The 17,259-nt window shown below is 40.1% G+C and overlaps 1 protein-coding gene across 6 annotated transcripts in view; it reads right to left on the bottom strand.

Moving 5' to 3' along the window:
- The window catches only part of FHL2 (four and a half LIM domains 2), a 50,964-nt gene that overhangs the window by 2,042 nt on the left and 31,663 nt on the right, over positions 1-17,259 (bottom strand). For 4 of the 6 annotated variants that reach the window (XM_075057636.1, XM_075057634.1, XM_075057639.1 and 1 more), the window contains exons 2-5: positions 13,490-13,669; positions 5,486-5,660; positions 2,231-2,400; positions 355-541 (exon numbers count right to left, since the gene is read on the bottom strand). In XM_075057636.1, coding sequence (XP_074913737.1) covers positions 355-541; positions 2,231-2,400; positions 5,486-5,660; positions 13,490-13,645 — 688 coding nt within the window. In that variant the 5' untranslated portion in view covers positions 13,646-13,669. The remainder of the gene's footprint in view (positions 1-354; positions 542-2,230; positions 2,401-5,485; positions 5,661-13,489; positions 13,670-17,259) is intronic. The other 2 variants (XM_075057637.1, XM_075057638.1) reach the window with 1 other exon arrangement.

The raw sequence follows: 17,259 nt of genomic DNA, 5'->3' as shown, positions 1-17,259 counted from the left end.
TTTCTGCTGGTGAAGGGACTGCTGTTGCTGATGTCAGTGATCCCTCTAATGAATGCAAGTGGAATGATGTACAGAACATGCATATCCCACTACATGTGTAGCTCTGTTGCTGTGTGTCCACCATGTTCTGTGAAAATCAGATGAAAAGGAAGAAACTTCAGTTTGAGGACCTCTTCCATTTCTTTTTGTTAGGCACTTGAAAGGCATCATAAGTATTTCACACATCTTGACCTGTATAGTGCCTTGAGTCTCTTAAGTTATTCAGAATGAATTATTGAACCATTTTTAATATTAGAAGCAATTAATTGAAAAAAGCCCACCCAAATTTAAAGGCACTGGCCATGAGAGACCTACCACTGATTGGGTTTGTGCATCCAGCACACTTTTTGGCGTAGAGGTTGCAGAAGCAGCTCAGGCAATATGCGAACTCATCCCTGGAGGTAAAGCGCTGTCCGGACAACTGCTTCTTGCATCCAGTACAAACGAAGCACTCCTTGTGCCATGGCTGCTCTCGGTAAGTAACGCCTCCTGTAGTGATAGCCTGTTTTATGGAAAGTAAGACAGAAAGCGTTTTCTTGAAGGTGGCAGGTTTGTATCTTGATTTGGTAGAGAGGAAGGGTGATGAAGTTTATGTGGGTGGGAGGAGGGAAAGAAGGCTTAACAGCAGCAAAAATCATCATTTTGGCTGGAGTTGACCTTGAGAAAATCATGCAAGTGATTTATTATAATTTCCTAATTTATACAAAGAAGACCTGCACTAAAAGTACTTTATTCTCCATATGTTGTATAATCTCACTCTCAATTGTCCTCTTTGTTTTTAAAGCTAGTCTTTTTCACTTTTCATATGTATGTGCTAGGATTCATCTCATCTCTGTTCCTTCACCTGTCCTATTCTTCGTGGTGAAGGAACCACCTTCTGTGTTTGAACTTCCCTGTTACTTTCCTTGGCAAAGACTGTTTTATTTCAAATTTTAGCTGAAGCTTCCTGCTTCTCTGACTTTGTCTGGGGTTTTTCTCTTATAACAAGTTGTTGCCTACAAAAACAGCTCCCCTGATGTTAGACAAACTGAACTTTTTTTGATCCTTTGAGTATTCTTATGAAGGCTGTAAAATTGGATAGTTTAATTTTTCTTACTGTCTTCCCTAAAGGGAGATTCCCTGGGAATCGGGCTTGTATATGATCGTGCTACCTAATATGTGTGTTTGTCTGTCTTTGCCTCTTTCCCAAGTATTTCTGAGCCTGTTCTTAAATGTTGATGAAATTGGACACTAGACAGAGTTTTTAAGGTACAAAACTCCTAGAAGCTTCAGAAAATTGATGGATGGATGGATAGGAGGTGGTAAAGGTAATTAGATGTACTTCAGGTCAAAGGCTGAAAGAAAAATTTAGCCTTTACCTGTTTTGTTTTGCCTGTGCAGCAGCAAAGATGCAGTCGTTCCTGGCCAGCTAGTATGTCTGACCAGACTGCAGCTTTGCTTGACTTGAAGGGCAAAAGAGCAGGCAGCACACATGGAAGAAAATCTGGGCACAGGTGGCGGCTGGAAGTATGCAGAGGGTAAAGGGAGACAAGGAAGAGTGGCAGTGGGAAAGGGAATTTACTGGGGATATAGCCATAGTTTTGATTGTCTTTGCCTGTGCATACATCTATAGAAAACTGGGATTCGTTAGTTCCATAAGTGGTGAGACGATTCTTTTTAGGAAAGAATTCTAAAATTCTTATCAACCTCTGAGTATAGAAGTTAAGAAATTCACAAATAAAAGGTCCTTAGCCTAGAAAATCATACTCCTGAGCATACTGAGTTTACTACTGCTTATTTCAGGAACAGCATTTGCTCTGTATAAAGCTTATCTCTCTGTCTTGAACTTCATTAGAATATTAAAAAATGATCAGTGTTAGCTCATCTTCCAGTTGAAATGTTTAGGTATATGATATGCAGTGGGTTATGGTGGAATGAGGTTATTCCACTGCAGAGTTTTTGTTTTGTTTTAAAACATATTCTCTGTGTGCTTTCAATACAAAGGGATCTTTAACCCCGAATAAGAGACTTCTCACTGTAGTAAATGCTGTGCCTGGTGCAGGGTAGGAACTGAAATTATATCACCTCTTAAAATCAGTTGATTGTGAATCTTTTAACACACATAGAAATATGAGATGTTCTACCTGCTTGGATATAAATTGGGATGGGCTTCAATCCCTTAGGTTTTAGATAAGTAAAATAAGAGCACTACCTTCTTGCACTGGACGCACTGCATGGCAAACTGCTTTTCATAGCAGGGTACGCAAAAGTTTTGATTGTCCTTGGGGATGAAACTCTTTGTCCCAATAGGCTGTTGGCAGCGGTAGCAGATAAAGCAGGTCTCGTGCCAGCTGTTGCCCTTGTATTCCATCTTCCGAGTACCTGTAATGAGACGAGAGCATCAACTGAACGACTTCTGGCTGAGACGGATGCAGTTTGTAGCTCTCGTTTGCCTGACAGCTGGCTGTCAGTCAATAAGCTCTGAGCTAGAGGCTATTTCATGTTCCTACCAGCTTTGCATGGTATTGGGTACCATTTTAAGTTTTTGGAGAGTGAGTGGTTCTTCTCCTCCTATAAAGAAGAGAAACATTTATTGCTAATAATGAAGGCTTAGGGCACCTTTTTGTGGTATTAGTAGAGTTGTTAATAATGAATTCTAATGCACAGGAAGGTTCTGGGGAATTGGCGAGACACCAATAAAAGCTGCTGTTAGTGCTGAGTGAAGGTAGGGCCATTCCTCACTTAAGTTTGACTTCATTCATTCCAAGTCACTTTTGTTTCTTTTTCAGAAAGCTGCAAGGTTAATTCCTGGCAAGCTGCTTGCCTCCCTTTCCCAATAAAGTACAGTCACTCTCTGAAACAAAGGATTATTTCGTATCTGCTCTGGGGCCTTGTTCCTGTCCTCATTGAAGTCCACTATAAATTTGCAATGGTTTCCAGTTCTGCAACACCTATCCTAAATGTTTTTCTGTCTCTTGAAACTTTCAGTAGGAAAGGAAGCTTTCTCTCCATCTTCACTTGTATTTAAACCGTAGTTGCAATGTGAAAGGAAGAAAACAATCCTTTACTGAAAAGCAGAAAAGTGGGATGGTAGTTAGGAGCTGAATGTACTTGTCTCGAATGAAGTTTTAGGGTACAGATACTGTACTTTGCAAATTCAGTCCACTGTATGACAGGTGGACTCTGAGCCCTCCCAGGAAATTGGAGATGCCCTATTATATGGACAAATTTCTTTGCACACTATATAATTTCCATGCATCAGTTTGAGTCAGTGTATTTGATACTGTCCAGAAGGGAAAACAAACAAATGAGCCTCCTACAGTTCTGCATTACTCTGCAAGCCTGTAGCAACAAAAGTGATGTCAAGTGCTTGGAAGACTGAGAAGCTGATCGTCTTGGCTAATGATGAACAACCACAGTAACTCCTTTGATGCCAACTTTCTCCACCCCCATTACTGCAGGGTGAAGTTTTATCATTTTTCCCTTCTCAAGTGTTAATTCCTCTTTGTTTACTACTTGCATATTTTTCTTTTTCTTTTTTGGTCTCATTAAATTCTGCCCAGAGGCATACTTCAGGATTTTTTTTTTTTTTTAAAGAATTGACTTGTGGGAGTGTAGTGAGCGAGCTGTTAATTATCTTTCTGCCTGATGCTTACATGCTTGAATATTTCTGATCCATTTTATTAATGGACACCCTTTAAGAATTATTGCCTCTCTGTGCTGGTAACTTTCTGTATCATACCAAGGAGCAAATAAATCAGTCCTTGAAGGAATGATCTTCTGGAAAAAGGTGTGGATAATTTTTTTTTTTTTAATAGTTTAGAACTTTATTTTCACATTTTTAGCTGTTCCCTCTATAGAATTGTGTTGTCACAAACTCAAGGCAGGGGGAGCCCTGTTAGCTGCTGGACTGAAGTCAGTGGGAGTTTAGTTTGCAGAAGGACTGAAAGATCAAGCTTGTAATTAGTTTGGTATTTAATGGGCATGTCATGATAATGCTTTATTAAATCTACATTGTACATTTAGTGGAGCAAAGCAAAGGGCAAGTGTAGCATTAACAGTCTCCATAAAGGGTATCCAACCACTTGCTGGTTCTTTCAAAATGAATTATGCTTCAGTTGGTGATCACAGTGCTCTGGCGTAGCTCCTGCACTAACATGGTGTGCTGTGTAAGTAGAAGATACATGCTGGGTGTACTGCTCTCCGAACGTGGTGACTCAAGACACAGCTATCTTGAGTAAGCAGCTAAAGACCAGCGGGTGGGTGCAAAGCTTCATAAAAATTGATTTCTTCTGTTTTGGATTATAAGAGAAGGGATACTCTGCGTTGCTGAATCCAGCCTCCATTACTACCTATCAATCTATAGCTGGCATAATAGGCAAAAAGAGATCTATTCAGTAAATAAGTTCACTGATCATGGGGGTAAATTTGATGAACAATCTTAAAAATATATACATATGTGTAGTTCCAGCTTTAAAACTAGCACTGACTATTCCCAAACATGTCAGTTATTAGTGCTGTATTGGCAAAAAGAGGTGCACATGGAATAATAGAAGGAGATCATGAATGGATAGGGCCATCTGCTTTTAAATAACGTTGTTGTTTCTATTTATACATCCTATTTCATCATCAAGCCTCATTTTTACACCTTAGGTGCACAACATTGTGATTTTCAGCTTTTGTCTAAGATGACCAATGTCAGAACCAGCCAAGGAAATATTTTACTGGAAAAAGTAACTAGTAATCGTTACGGAGCATGTACATGGATTCTTCAAATTGCCTTTTAATATTTTATTTCTGGACTGATATTCCTTCCACTTTAAGCCCTCAAATCATCACAGAATGCTGTAGTATTGACATGAGCAGATGAGGTTTTAGCAATCTATTACTATAACCTCATGTTTCATGTTGAAAAAGAAAATAGCTCTTTCCTGTTTCTTCATATCTTTGTGCTCAAGAAAGACCTTAGTGGCAGTTTGGCCAATTTTTCATTTTTATGGGAGAAGCTAAACTTAGAGTAATTATATAAAAAGCTAATTTATAAATTAAGTAAGCTATTAAATTTGCAAGCTGCTTCTGATCTTCAAGCAGTGGAAGCCAATCAAGACTGAGTACAAAGTTGGGATTGGAGAGAAAGATCAGTTTTAGTTGCCCAGCTATCAAAAGCCTTTTAATGAATACTGCTGTAGAAAATTGCAAATGCCATTAATAAAAATGCTAAATGAGATAAATACTAATTTTCAAGAGTAATCTGCTTCATGTGAATCACAGTTCTGTCATGATCCATTACGAAAATAAGGCATTCTGGTCATGGAAATGACTTGGAATGCACCATCAACTGTATTTTACAAAGTTCACCATGACTTAGCAGAGATAGTCAAGAAGAAACAGTTGTCACAAATGTTGCTGAGTTTGGGATTGATATTTAGCCTAATATTTTCTTAGTCCAAACAGTGAGCATCCTAACCTGGCATGATAGTCTTCTTGCACTCGTTACATTTGGAAGAGTATTCGTTGGAGTAGCAATCAGTACAAAGTAGATGTTCCTCTTTTGCAGCAAAAGGTTTGTCCACCAATGAATTCTTGCACTGGAAGCAGTGGAAGCAGGTTTCGTGCCAGTGGCGGTCCTTGTAAGACAGATCCTGTAGAAATCCAAAACCACAGAGTAAGCGAAATGAATAGTTTGCACAACTGGAAGCTCAGAGAACGCAAACATGTCCAAATCTGAACCACAGCCAGGAGCTAAGGCTAATCGCACAGCTCGAAAACAAAATGTTCTGATGAAGGTGAACTTATTTTGCTATGATAACCAAGAACAGCTCACGACAACTATTGACCTTTTTTCAATTCGAGGTAACCTTCATTTTTTGTATGTGCAGAGGAACAACTGGTTTCATTTAGGTATTTCCTTTGAGAATAAAGCCCCATTTTTGAGTCAGATTAAAACTTGTTAACCTTATAGGTGTAATAGACTTCCCCTATTTGTCTTAGCTATTGCTGATTTCTAGGTCATTTCATAGCCATTCATTGCTGGACAGAAATCCTTTTCCCAATTGCTTTCTGGTATTTATTCAGTTCAACAGATTTACACCAAGGGTGGAGTTGCTCAGATCTCTGTTCCTTTTTTTTTTTTTCACTGCAACTCATTTTTACCGACTCTTTTATTTTGATTTACCTATGTTTCAAATGTGGATCAGACCTAAAGATGAGAGATCACATCTTACCTGCAGCCAGTGATCCAGGACACTGGCCAAGGGATCAGCGTGGGCACCTAAGTATTTAAAATACTCTCCGCAGTGGTACTTTTATTATTTAAAAAAACCACAACAATCCGTCTAAAAATTGTGACCGAAAGGGATGGATTGTGCCTTTTAAAATTTAAATTAAGTGGCCTAATCCTGTCACACTTGAACAGTGTCTTTGGACTTCAAACAAAATGGAGCTTAGATCATTACAAGAAAGGGTGTCTATCCCAAAAGATATAGGCTTTGGTTTGAGGTGGGAGTGTGAGGGGCTAGTATTGTCATGAGTGGGGAGTATAAAAATTCCACAGAAATAACTTCTCAGGTTGTACCTCAAGATCCAATAGGTATTAATTATAAGCACTGAATTAATCTGGTTAACTGAAGGAGAAGAATGAGTTGTAGATCAGATTTTTTAGTTGTGTAAATAGAAACATCACAAAATGTTCAAACAGAATCTGGCCTAAGCTGCTCTGCGTCAGTCAGTCCAGTCACAGGTAACTCCAAATGTGCAATCTTAGCCCAGAGCTAACAAAAGCTACCGTGGATTTAGGTTAATCTAAAATAACCACACGTTATGGCTGCAGGGGCCTTGTTCTCATAAATAGCTAACAGGAACACTGAAATAGTTTCACCTAGCTCAGCTGATATGGGGTAACTTGTAAACTATAGTAACTTCAGTCAGAATTTGACCATGCAACGAAGAATTTTTGCTTGGATATCTGCGCTACTTACCTAAATTTCTTAAATCATTGTGAGTAACAGTTGGTACCCAATGTATCTTTCATTTCTGAGATTGCACTCTGTGATAGAATATCTAAGACCTCTACTTCACAGCTTTCAGACAGCTGTTTATTCAGCTCATCTATTCGTTTCAGCTAACTCCTTTTGAAACAACACAAATTTCTGACTAAAATTTTAATCTTTTCTAATAGCAAAATGAAAAAAGTCTTCTTTGGAAATTACATGTTTTTCTCTTTAAATGAAGTTGAATAACCTAAATCTGATCTCAGAGGGGAATAATATTTTCAACAGAAAAAATGCAACATACAGCCAACAGTTTTCTAAAATGTGAAATTTGCCTGCTAGAAAGTAGAATGACAACAGAACTGGTTTTCTTTCTGTTGTAACAGGTTGTGCAATTTTTTTCCCCGCTTGCTGCATTTCTCCTCTTTTTGCCCTATTCTGCAAGCTATTTTTTATCTCCAAAATTCATGTGCTGGTATCTGCTTTTGTTCTGCCTTATTTTATCAATAAAATTATACCCTGGAGAAGGTGTGTGCCTTTTAGAAGAGGGGTACTGAAGACAAGGATTAGGTGTCAATGATGAAAGGTTTGATCCTTGAGTCAGTTATGATGGCAGCTTCAATAGCCAGTAGCTGTGTAGGTGAAAATAGCAGATATTTCATCATGGCAAAGCGATGAAGCGCAACTACAACCCAAAGTACCCAAGATACAGACTGACTTGCACAATCTTTAGCTACCCTGGATGATTATAACAGATACTGTCATTGAACATAGAGGGAGTCTGAGATGTCTGGTTTTGACACGCCTGCAGCGGAGTATTAGACCGATAAAATGGATATTGGTTTCTCTCTCTGAATCTGCCACATCTGAAGCAAGGAAGTCCAAGGTACTGATGAAACCGTTTCTGCATCATGGCTCTTCTTAGGTCGGTGTAATAAAATCTCTGAAAATGAGGTTTGGTCTACTCCAGTGTGTTGCATATCCAACTGGAGCCTTTGGCTTGTACGTAACCTGTGGATGTATTGATCTGGAATGGATTCTACACTGGAGAAGTTGCACATGCAAAACTGACTTCAAGCTCGTCTGACTGTCAAGCTGGTCCACAGTTAAGCTGAAAAAGCACTAGGTTTACTCTAGGCATGCGACCTCCAGGTTATGCTAGCCGATTGTAACCTAAATAAATCTGTTCCAGCAGAAGGTACAAGAGATGTACAACTAATTCCTGTTGATTGCATGGATTTCCAGGAAGAACTAATAAAGAAAATAATATTGTGGACTCAGAACTGGAGTGTATCCTTAAAATATTGATGAGCATGACTTCTCAGCTGCTTTATGCAGCTCGAGGGAAATGAGTTCCCGGTGCTACATATTTTAACTGCAGCTTTTAATGCAGCCTACGTTGCTTAAAAGAAGTATAGAGTGTGACTCTTTTTGCCATTGATCTGTGCATCTGCCCATGAAAACTATCAGCCACATGCTCTTTTTAGATAAAAATACGCATAAGCACAGATAAGACTGAAGAATTACAGTAGATTGATATTTGTGAAGTGGAATGTTTTTTACATATATAGAGAAGCGTGCACACATGCTAATGGACATGGTCTGTCCTGAAGGAGTGTTTTGCAGCTGAAGTGCAGAGACCACCAGACCAGTTCCAGATGTGCTACGAGGAAAAAGGGAAGGGGGGGAGGGCAATGCCTGTCTCTGCAGAGCGGCGATAAATCCTGCAGCAGAATTTGCAGGGAGAAATATTTAACACTTCATTCAGTTACATTTATTCCGAACACGGAAAATAATCCTACCCTTATCTGGTTTCACTGGAAGATTAAAAATAACCAAATTAGCAATCCCTGAAACTGCTCAAATTTGAATGGGTGCTTTTCTCAGCCTGATCTGAGAATCACTCTCAGCTGAAAATTTCAGTGTTCCTTGGGTCAACCAAATGAATGATGGATCTTTCTCGAACAGACAGCAGAGAGTTGGCCAAGCGGAGGTCCTTTGTACACACTGAGATGACTGTAAGAATATGTTGCAAGCAAAAGCCAATGCAGATCCTATTTCTATCCAAAACTTTTGAGAGTCATCCCCTGCAAAATAGGTTTGAAACTTTTGGTTTTGAAAAGCCATTATGTGCTTTTCAAGCAATTTTATTTTCACTGATATTCATGATGTCACCCCCAAAGAAAACTTTGTCAAGATAACTGTTTTCAACGTTGGCAAGATCACGTTTTATAGCTCCTCCATAGTTCTGTGTAGTTTTGATCCAGCGTGGTTTATTTGCCCTCTAGGATGGGACTGCAGGTGACTTTTTTTTAAACTAGAAAAGTTTGTTCGTTTTTTTTAAACTAGAAGAGCCCCAAGACTAGAGTTACCAGGTAACTGGGTTAAGCATAAACTCCTCATATCCTGCAACTATATTGTCTTATACTCTGGCTTTATAGGTCTAAGTAAACTTAAGCCATTATGCATTACCTTTTCTCCTGAACTGGCTTTCAACAGGAAGAAGGAGATTAGAAAGCTTATTACCAGAAGAGTAACCGTATATGTTTGTTCATGAATGAAGACTGCAGACTTTTTTGTTTTGCCCCAGTGGTCTTTTCAAAAGGTTGAGCAGAGGAAATGGGGTACGCCAACAAAATGCTGTACAGATTTTAGCCACATGCACCCTGTAGCAAAACACTTAAGTATGTTAGACTGGCACATACCTGTCAAAAGCATCTTTAAAAAAGGTAAAAACAAGCGATATTGTGCTGAACCCAGCCCCTTAGGGATATGAGAAGAGATGAAGGGATCTGCCTCTTTTACCATTCCACTTCACAACAACTAGTCTGATATTCAGTAATGCACTGAAAAAGTGGTGCAACTCAGGACAGGGTTTAAACATTAAAAATGAGAAAAACAATATTTTCTCCCTTTCCTGATCCACATTACTAGAGGCTTTATTTTCTGTTTATTTTGTGTGTAAGACTGACCCTTTTGATTCCTTTGTGGCCTGTGTGCTGGCACAGTAGCTTTATCTCACAATCCACTTTTAATTTCATTCTCCCATTTTGCAGAGAATTTTCACCCCCTCCTGCCTGCCAAGGCCAACTTGTGGACTGCATTAAACACTGGATTACTGTAGGTATTTCCTATATTTGTGATGGTTTCTGTGCCATAGGGCCTGCAAGGAAACTATTAAAAAAAGCCAACATCAACCAAAAGTCACACTTCAGCAGTTAAACAAATGAGAACATAATGGATGGATTTCCAGAAAGAAGCGTGAAACTGTAGGTGTGGTGAGCTTTCACCAGGGATGTAGGTGACGAAATGCCAATTCTTTTTAGAAAGAGTAAATTTCTGCTAGAACCTGTTGGTATATGGATAATGCGTAATAGCTGCAAGAGAAATGGCATTGTGTTTTTCTGCTGCCTGCCAGTGCCTCCTACCACTCCGTACACAAAGCTTTTACTCTGGCTGTGAAAGTTTCAAAAACATCAGTGAGAATTGTTTACAGTTAGTGAAATGGCCTAAGTCTAAAGGTGTCATTCAGACACATGTTGTCATTCAGGGTTTTTTCGTTGGGGAAAAAAAAGCATTTAAAATAAAAAACAAATTAGTTATTACTCAGTTACATTCACAGTTACCCATAAATTACCATAGAAAGACAGTGAAAAAAATTCTGCCCTGATTTGAATTCAAAGAAAGCTTCTCTTCGTTGTCTTGTGGGCTTTCTGTGCCGTAGCTAAAACACAAGGTGAACACCTGGCATCGGTTTGACCCTCCGAGAGCCCAGCGCTGTCAAAGCCGGAGTGTTACCAGTGTCCGAGCAGGTTGAAGTTCAACTTGGGTGAGTTGATTCCACGTACCAACGCTGATACACTACGGTAGGGTCAGGGACGGCGAGCTGGCTGTCCTCTTGTCAACACCTCTTTTACTTTGGTGTAACCCTTTCAGCTATATTGGGGGGTTGCTTTTAATTGGGAGGGCTGGTGGGAGGGAAATTAAGAGCATCTCAATGGCAACTGGGTTCTCATTTTGGCTCTTCTCAATGTAGAGAAACAGCAGTGGCCAAGAAGAGACTTGCAAGGGAGAATTTGGGGTGAGAGCTACATGGAACTTCTCAGGCTGTAATATTGATGTGAGGATGGATGCCAGATGCAGAAGCCCGCATGTGACCCTTTCTGCTAACGCCGTCACTCCAGCATTAGGTTTTAGTTCCAAATTTTACAGCTGTATAAAAGCTATGTCAGAACATACAAATAAATATGGAGTCCATTTTGTACATGCAGTAAACACACTGGTTTTATTCCCAAACACAGTACAGTTTATCTTCTTTGCTGAAGGGAAAATGCAAATGCAATGTACAAAAGATATATATATATATAAAAAAACATACATATATGTCTGTATGTATATATGGGTATATTATGTGTTTATATACATACAAACTTATATGTCTGTATATATGGGTATATTATGTGTTTATATACCTATGTATATATACAGTTTAATGAGGAGCAGAAGCATGATTTTTTTGTGTTTCATGGCTGAATTATGCTCGGTAATACAGTGCACAAGCTTTGACTGAAACTTATCTTGTGGCTGAGGCTCTTATAAGGGCGCTCTCAAATGTATTCTCTAGCATCTATTACTGTCGTTGAAAAACTACTCTAGTTTTCCTCTCAGTAGGAACATTAATAGGATCTCTTTTTCTACCCAACCACATGTTTTTTTCAGAAAACTTGTAGGAATTTAAGTTTGCAACTTTTACCCATCTGTCTGAATTTGGTTAAAATTGGTCAACAGGTTCAAAAGCTGCAGCATAAAGCATGCACAGGCACAAAAAGCAGCCACAGAAACTAAAAAGGACACATTTGTTTCTGGTACGCTTTATATCTCTTTAAGAAATCTTTGTTTACTATCTTATAGTTGTGTTTTCCACATGTAGTTCTGGTTCTCTACATCTATAAAATATTCTTATATTGCAGACAATTAGGGGCTTTTTTTTCTATCTGCTATCAGGGTGTGTCTTGCTTAAAAGTACAGAAGAGCAGTATATCGGATAACATCCACGCTCCCTAAATCCATAAATCTGGGTTGAAAAGTTCAGCCTGATTAATTCCTGAATACTTTGTCCGAGATTTGTTGAAGCTGGTCCAAGTTTTTAAATTCTTGAATATCAACACATGGAAATATGTTCTCAGGGGATTAGAAAGAGACCTTAAAACAAAAGCACATTCTGGAATGGGGCAGAAATATTTTGCTTTTTCAGGTCAGGCCAGCTGTATCTCTTCTCTAATCTGAATATTTATGAGCTGTAGGAAAGCTGGCAGTTTTACACCCTCTTACAGATTATTGCCAGTTCCCTGTCACGATGGTGAAACGTTCTCACCTTTTTAAGGCTTCTGAAAGGGGCTTTCCTACTGATTTGCTAATAGGGTGGGATAGATCAGTTTGGAAGATGTGAGACATTTATTTTTCTCAGTCTGAGTAAGCATGTATTTTTGTATCTCTGAACTGGTGGTAGACCGGTAGCATGAGTAATAGAGACTAACTGGTGCTTTTAGAGGTATGGATCAGCAATATAGGAAATAAAACAGCAGACCTCCTCATGCCAGTCAAGAATTCTGCGGCTGTGCGATGCAAATTGCTGTTCTAGTGCAAACTCGCTCTGTCAGTGAATGTCTTGGCCAACTTTGAACAGGTCAATTTTGTGCAAGGAGGATGTGTATTGGACGAAGTCTGTCTGTAGCGGTCCAACAGACACTTCACTGGATGGCTCAAATATCATTTGTCTTCATTCAGCCAGAGTAAAACTAGCATTAACTCCAGTTGTTTGGGTTAATTGAAAAGAAATGCAGGTGGTCACACCTTATTTGTATCAGATAGGTGTCTCCATGTGGTGCAGCAGTGCACAGCTCAAGCAAGCAAGGGCTCTGCTCTTTCCTCTGCAACGTTTAGTTAGACTCCACTATCATCATTCTGTACTTAAAAGGCTAATTATTCTGTGTTCTAACTGACTTATTACTTGGGTCAGCGTTAGCCAGATTTTTGTGGTCAGTGAGTTGGCAGCTTCTCTTGAGCATGTCTTGTCTCTTGACAACAACCGAGTCGTGGTCACTGCAAGGCCAAGCAGTGGCTTACCTCCCTCTGACCCCAAAGTAGGCAAAATCAGCTTCTGCCACCTTTCCAGATCCCAGCTGGCCCCAAGGACAGTTGGACTCTCCTAATGCGTTAGCGATCCTTTCTAACATCAGATCATCCTGTGCCTTAGGGGAAGAAAGGGGTGTTCTTCCAGTTCTGTTAACACACCAGGTAAAGAAGGGTTTGCCAAATGAAGTGGGAAAAGCAGATACGGGGGTCCAGAAAGCATGTTCTCCCACCAAAAGAACCCCTTAGGTAGCTGTTAAGCTGGATCCTTCCAGGTGGTAGCACCATGTCTCACACCTACGGATCCAGGCTACCGTCAAGATTTCTGTAACGACACAAATCTGGCATACCTTGCAGTCAGCGCCAATAGGTTTCTTGCATTCCTCGCAGGTGTTGGAATAAAGGTTTTCGTAGCATTTCACGCAGTAGGGGCTGTCCTCCCTCAGGATGTACTTCTTACCAAAGAGGGACTCTTGGCAGTAGTGGCAGTCAAAGCGTTCAGTCATGGTGGTGCCTGGAGTCCAGCTATCCTGTCACGAAGACAGAAGTAGGCACGTGTCAGACTGAGCTGTACCTGACCCAATCCCCCAAGAAAGGTTTATCACATTGTACCTCAATTTTAATTCAACTTCCAGTCAGATGAATGAACACAACAGGAAGAAACTGGACTATAAATTTTGCAGTGCTGGGTAATGACAACGGCCCATCTACTTTAGCCATCCACTGACCCGTCTTTGACCAGAGCTAGTGTTAGAGATGAGAGAGAGGAGTAAATCCTGAGTTTGAAGAATTCACGTGGGATTTGTGAATGGGATTTGACCAATAGGTCCAAAGCAAGAAGCTGTCGCTGTAGGGGTGGAGGGAGCCGAGTACATTAAGAGGATGAGCCAGCTGACCTTCAGAAGGAGCAATATCTCCTCCATAAAGAAAGATGAAGGATTGCATTGACTTTAGTCGTGGCAGGCTATCGGGCATCACTGTTATGTGCTTCTGCTCCTTTCTTCTCCACGTTCTCAGTGAGCCAATGTCTGGCAATCACTGCCCTGCAGTGAGACACCAACCCTCCATCTCTGCTCATGCATGGGCCTGGGGGCACTGTTAACAGCAGGAGATGTGGGGTCGGGGATTGTAGATGTGGTTCTTCCCTCCTGCAGTTGAAGGAGTTATCCAAAAGCTGTAGCATACTGGGACGCAAATGGCTGCCCTGGTTCAGGCAAATTTCAAACAATGATTACAGAAGGGGAAAAGCAAGTAGAAGAAACTGCAAATGATATATCAGCTTGTCTGAATTAGGGACAACTGCTGTTTGCTCCTCAGGTCTTGTTATGTCTCCAGCATTTTCTGGATGCACACACAAGCAACGATGACACAAATGCCTTTGATTACTTTCATGAATGTTCATTATTACTAGGGACAATTTATTTTGGGTTTCATTAGAGTCATCTGCTTCTTTCTTAACCTGAGGCTTGTAGTGTGCATTGCACCTGAAATCTATTTGGAGGTTACAGCTGGAGCAGAGCATAGCTGCCTGCTTAGGAAGGGGAATTTCCCAGGCAGAAAACACATTCCACCTGGACTGTGTGATCTTCACTGCCTGCCAGGCCTCATCTCCTCTTTAAGCCACATTTATTCTATAAAGCCTTAAATGTTTTGGGTACTAATGGCTTAAGTGGCTACCTCCGTCTTTCACACACAAGTGACATTTATAGCAGCTGCAATCCTTTTGCCAACTGTAGCTCTCGGTTTTAAACAAAAAGTTGTTACTTGCTTAGTGTTCTTGGCAGAGTTTGCTTGATTCCAGAGTTTGTCCTCTCCTTCTGGCGGTGGGAGCTACCCTTTGGGTATTCTGAAATCCTGAGTTCTCCTCCAGGGTTTCAGGTTTTATTATTATCTTTTATACCCCATAGCTGGGGTTTGATTAAGGTTTTAGGGCAGTTTGAATGTGAATGGACAAAGTTTGTTTTGATAGCTAGAAAGCTTTTTAGTCGTTGTTGTTTTTAATGCTCGGTCAACTGCTGAATTGTGTGGTGAATAGCACAGACTAAGAGGCGAGTACGTAAGTGATGGCTCAGCTGCTAGGAAGTCTTTTGAACTCCAAGTAACTACTAAAGAAGAAAGAGAGACAAACTACCAAATCCCAAAATGTTCTTGGAAGAAAAATCCTGACAGCTGGTCATCTGTGCTATTGACAACCCAGAAGGAAGAGCATTCCCGCTGCTTTGACCCTACAGATGCTCCAGGAACTGATTAACTTTCTTATCCTAAAGGGCTGCTAGGGGTATGTTAGGTGCTTTTGGTCCTTAAGGAGTAGAGAGGATCATAGGGACTGATAACAAAAAGATGGAAAGTAAGAAGACTTATGCTGGAGGAAGAAGAGCAATGATGACCCAAAGTTTCCCTCTAGCCCGTTTGCAGCAGCAGTGGCTAGCAATGGAAGTGTAAGGCAGGAGAGCAGGGCTGGTACAGAGTGGTCTTTCCTTAATAACTGCTTCCAGCCAGTTATTCTCCTCTCGAAGCAGAGGTTCAGTCTTTACCACATCATTTAAAAGGTGATGGTGGATTTATTTTCCCCTCTGTTTTGAGCCTGTTTACACCCCCAGCCTACATAACGCATTTGTACTTTCCCATGATAGACCTAGACAGGACTTAATTTCCTTCTAGGAGTAGTTTCAGTAAAATGAATGGAGTCAGACCGGTATAAACTGGTGTGTGTATGCATGACCGAGTGAGAGGGAGTGATAGCTTTGTATTTAGGACAGAAATCTGTACTTTTTACCAGACTTTATTAGATATTTTTTCCAAATTATATGATTTGGTTGCACAGTTAATGTGCATTATGACTAAGTTAAAGTGTGAGCAGGAACCATTTATGAACTTACACTTTTTACCTTTCTTCAGAATTAGTTCTTTCTAACCCTGAATTAAAAGTAGATGTGTGATACCAAGAAGTGAAAAATTTCTCTGCAGTCAAGATGTGTAAAAGCAAAAAAACACAGAGTGTGATTCCTTTACAGGTTTATACCATTTCTGTCCTTCATCCAAAGCTGCTAAATGTAAAATATAGAAGTCGTTTGGGACTGGAAGAAGGACTGTTCCCTTAGAGGTGGATGTTCCTGTCTCTTGGTCACAGGAGGTTTCTTCTTGAGTGCTGTATTATTTTCTGTGCTTTTCACAGAAGCAGAGGCAAGCATTATTTAATAGATTTGTTTAATAATTTATTTAATTATTTAATAATTTATTTAATAATGATTTAATAGTCACTGCCAGTATTTTAGAAAATGTGGCACTCGGCTCCCTATCCTGAAAGGGATCTGGTTTTGTTAAATGTGCTCTGAGATTGTCATAGTGGATTGTCCCCTTCACCCCGAGGAGGGAGAGGCAGGCCTGATTTTTATGTCCCAAACAGATTTAGGGCTCAACTCTTCTCTATGAAGACACTGCAGGGGCAGCTGTGGATGGGCTTCGAGGCACAACTCCAGAGACCTGGGAAATCAAAAGACAAGAAAGGAAAGTCTCCAAGATCTGCATTTTGGTTTTAGTTGCGTGAATCTTTTATTGGATCTGGGACCAAGTTCAGGTCCGATATCTCTTAAAGTTAGGAATTCAGGTTCATATGGTTTCATTCAGAAAGCTGGAAATCAGGGTGAAGCATCCCAAATTCCAGGCTGTTTAGATCTGGGCCTTGGATTGGATCTCATGATCTACTATATGATATTTCGAGGATATTTGACAGGGTTGTTTCTTCTCTGGAGAGAATTAAATGTAATCACGGGGCTTATATCTACTGAAAAAATTAGCAGGAATGTCAAACAAATCATTTCACTGTTGTCTTACAAACAAGAAATGTGAAATCATGCTAAGTAATGTTTTTGCCTGTTACTTTGTACACATGGTCCTTTACATCGCCAGTCCGTTGGTTCCTGTCATATAAAAAAAAATCGTGCCTAGCTTAGTGCAGGCTTTATGCGCTGCTTTGGGCTTTAAGAAAAAAGTGAAAAGACTTCACAGGTGTGGATGGACACAAATTGCAATTCAACCTCCTTGCCACTGATCTATTTCTTCCTCTTGTGTTTGATACTTGTCGACCGTAAAGCTTTGTGGGCCAGAGGCTCATCTTTAT

This window comes from Buteo buteo, chromosome 25, assembly GCF_964188355.1.
Source record: "Buteo buteo chromosome 25, bButBut1.hap1.1, whole genome shotgun sequence".
In the NCBI taxonomy this organism is placed as follows: Eukaryota; Metazoa; Chordata; class Aves; order Accipitriformes; family Accipitridae; genus Buteo; species Buteo buteo.
Note: the sequence above shows the minus strand (reverse complement) of the source record. Positions and strands in the feature narration are given on the sequence as shown.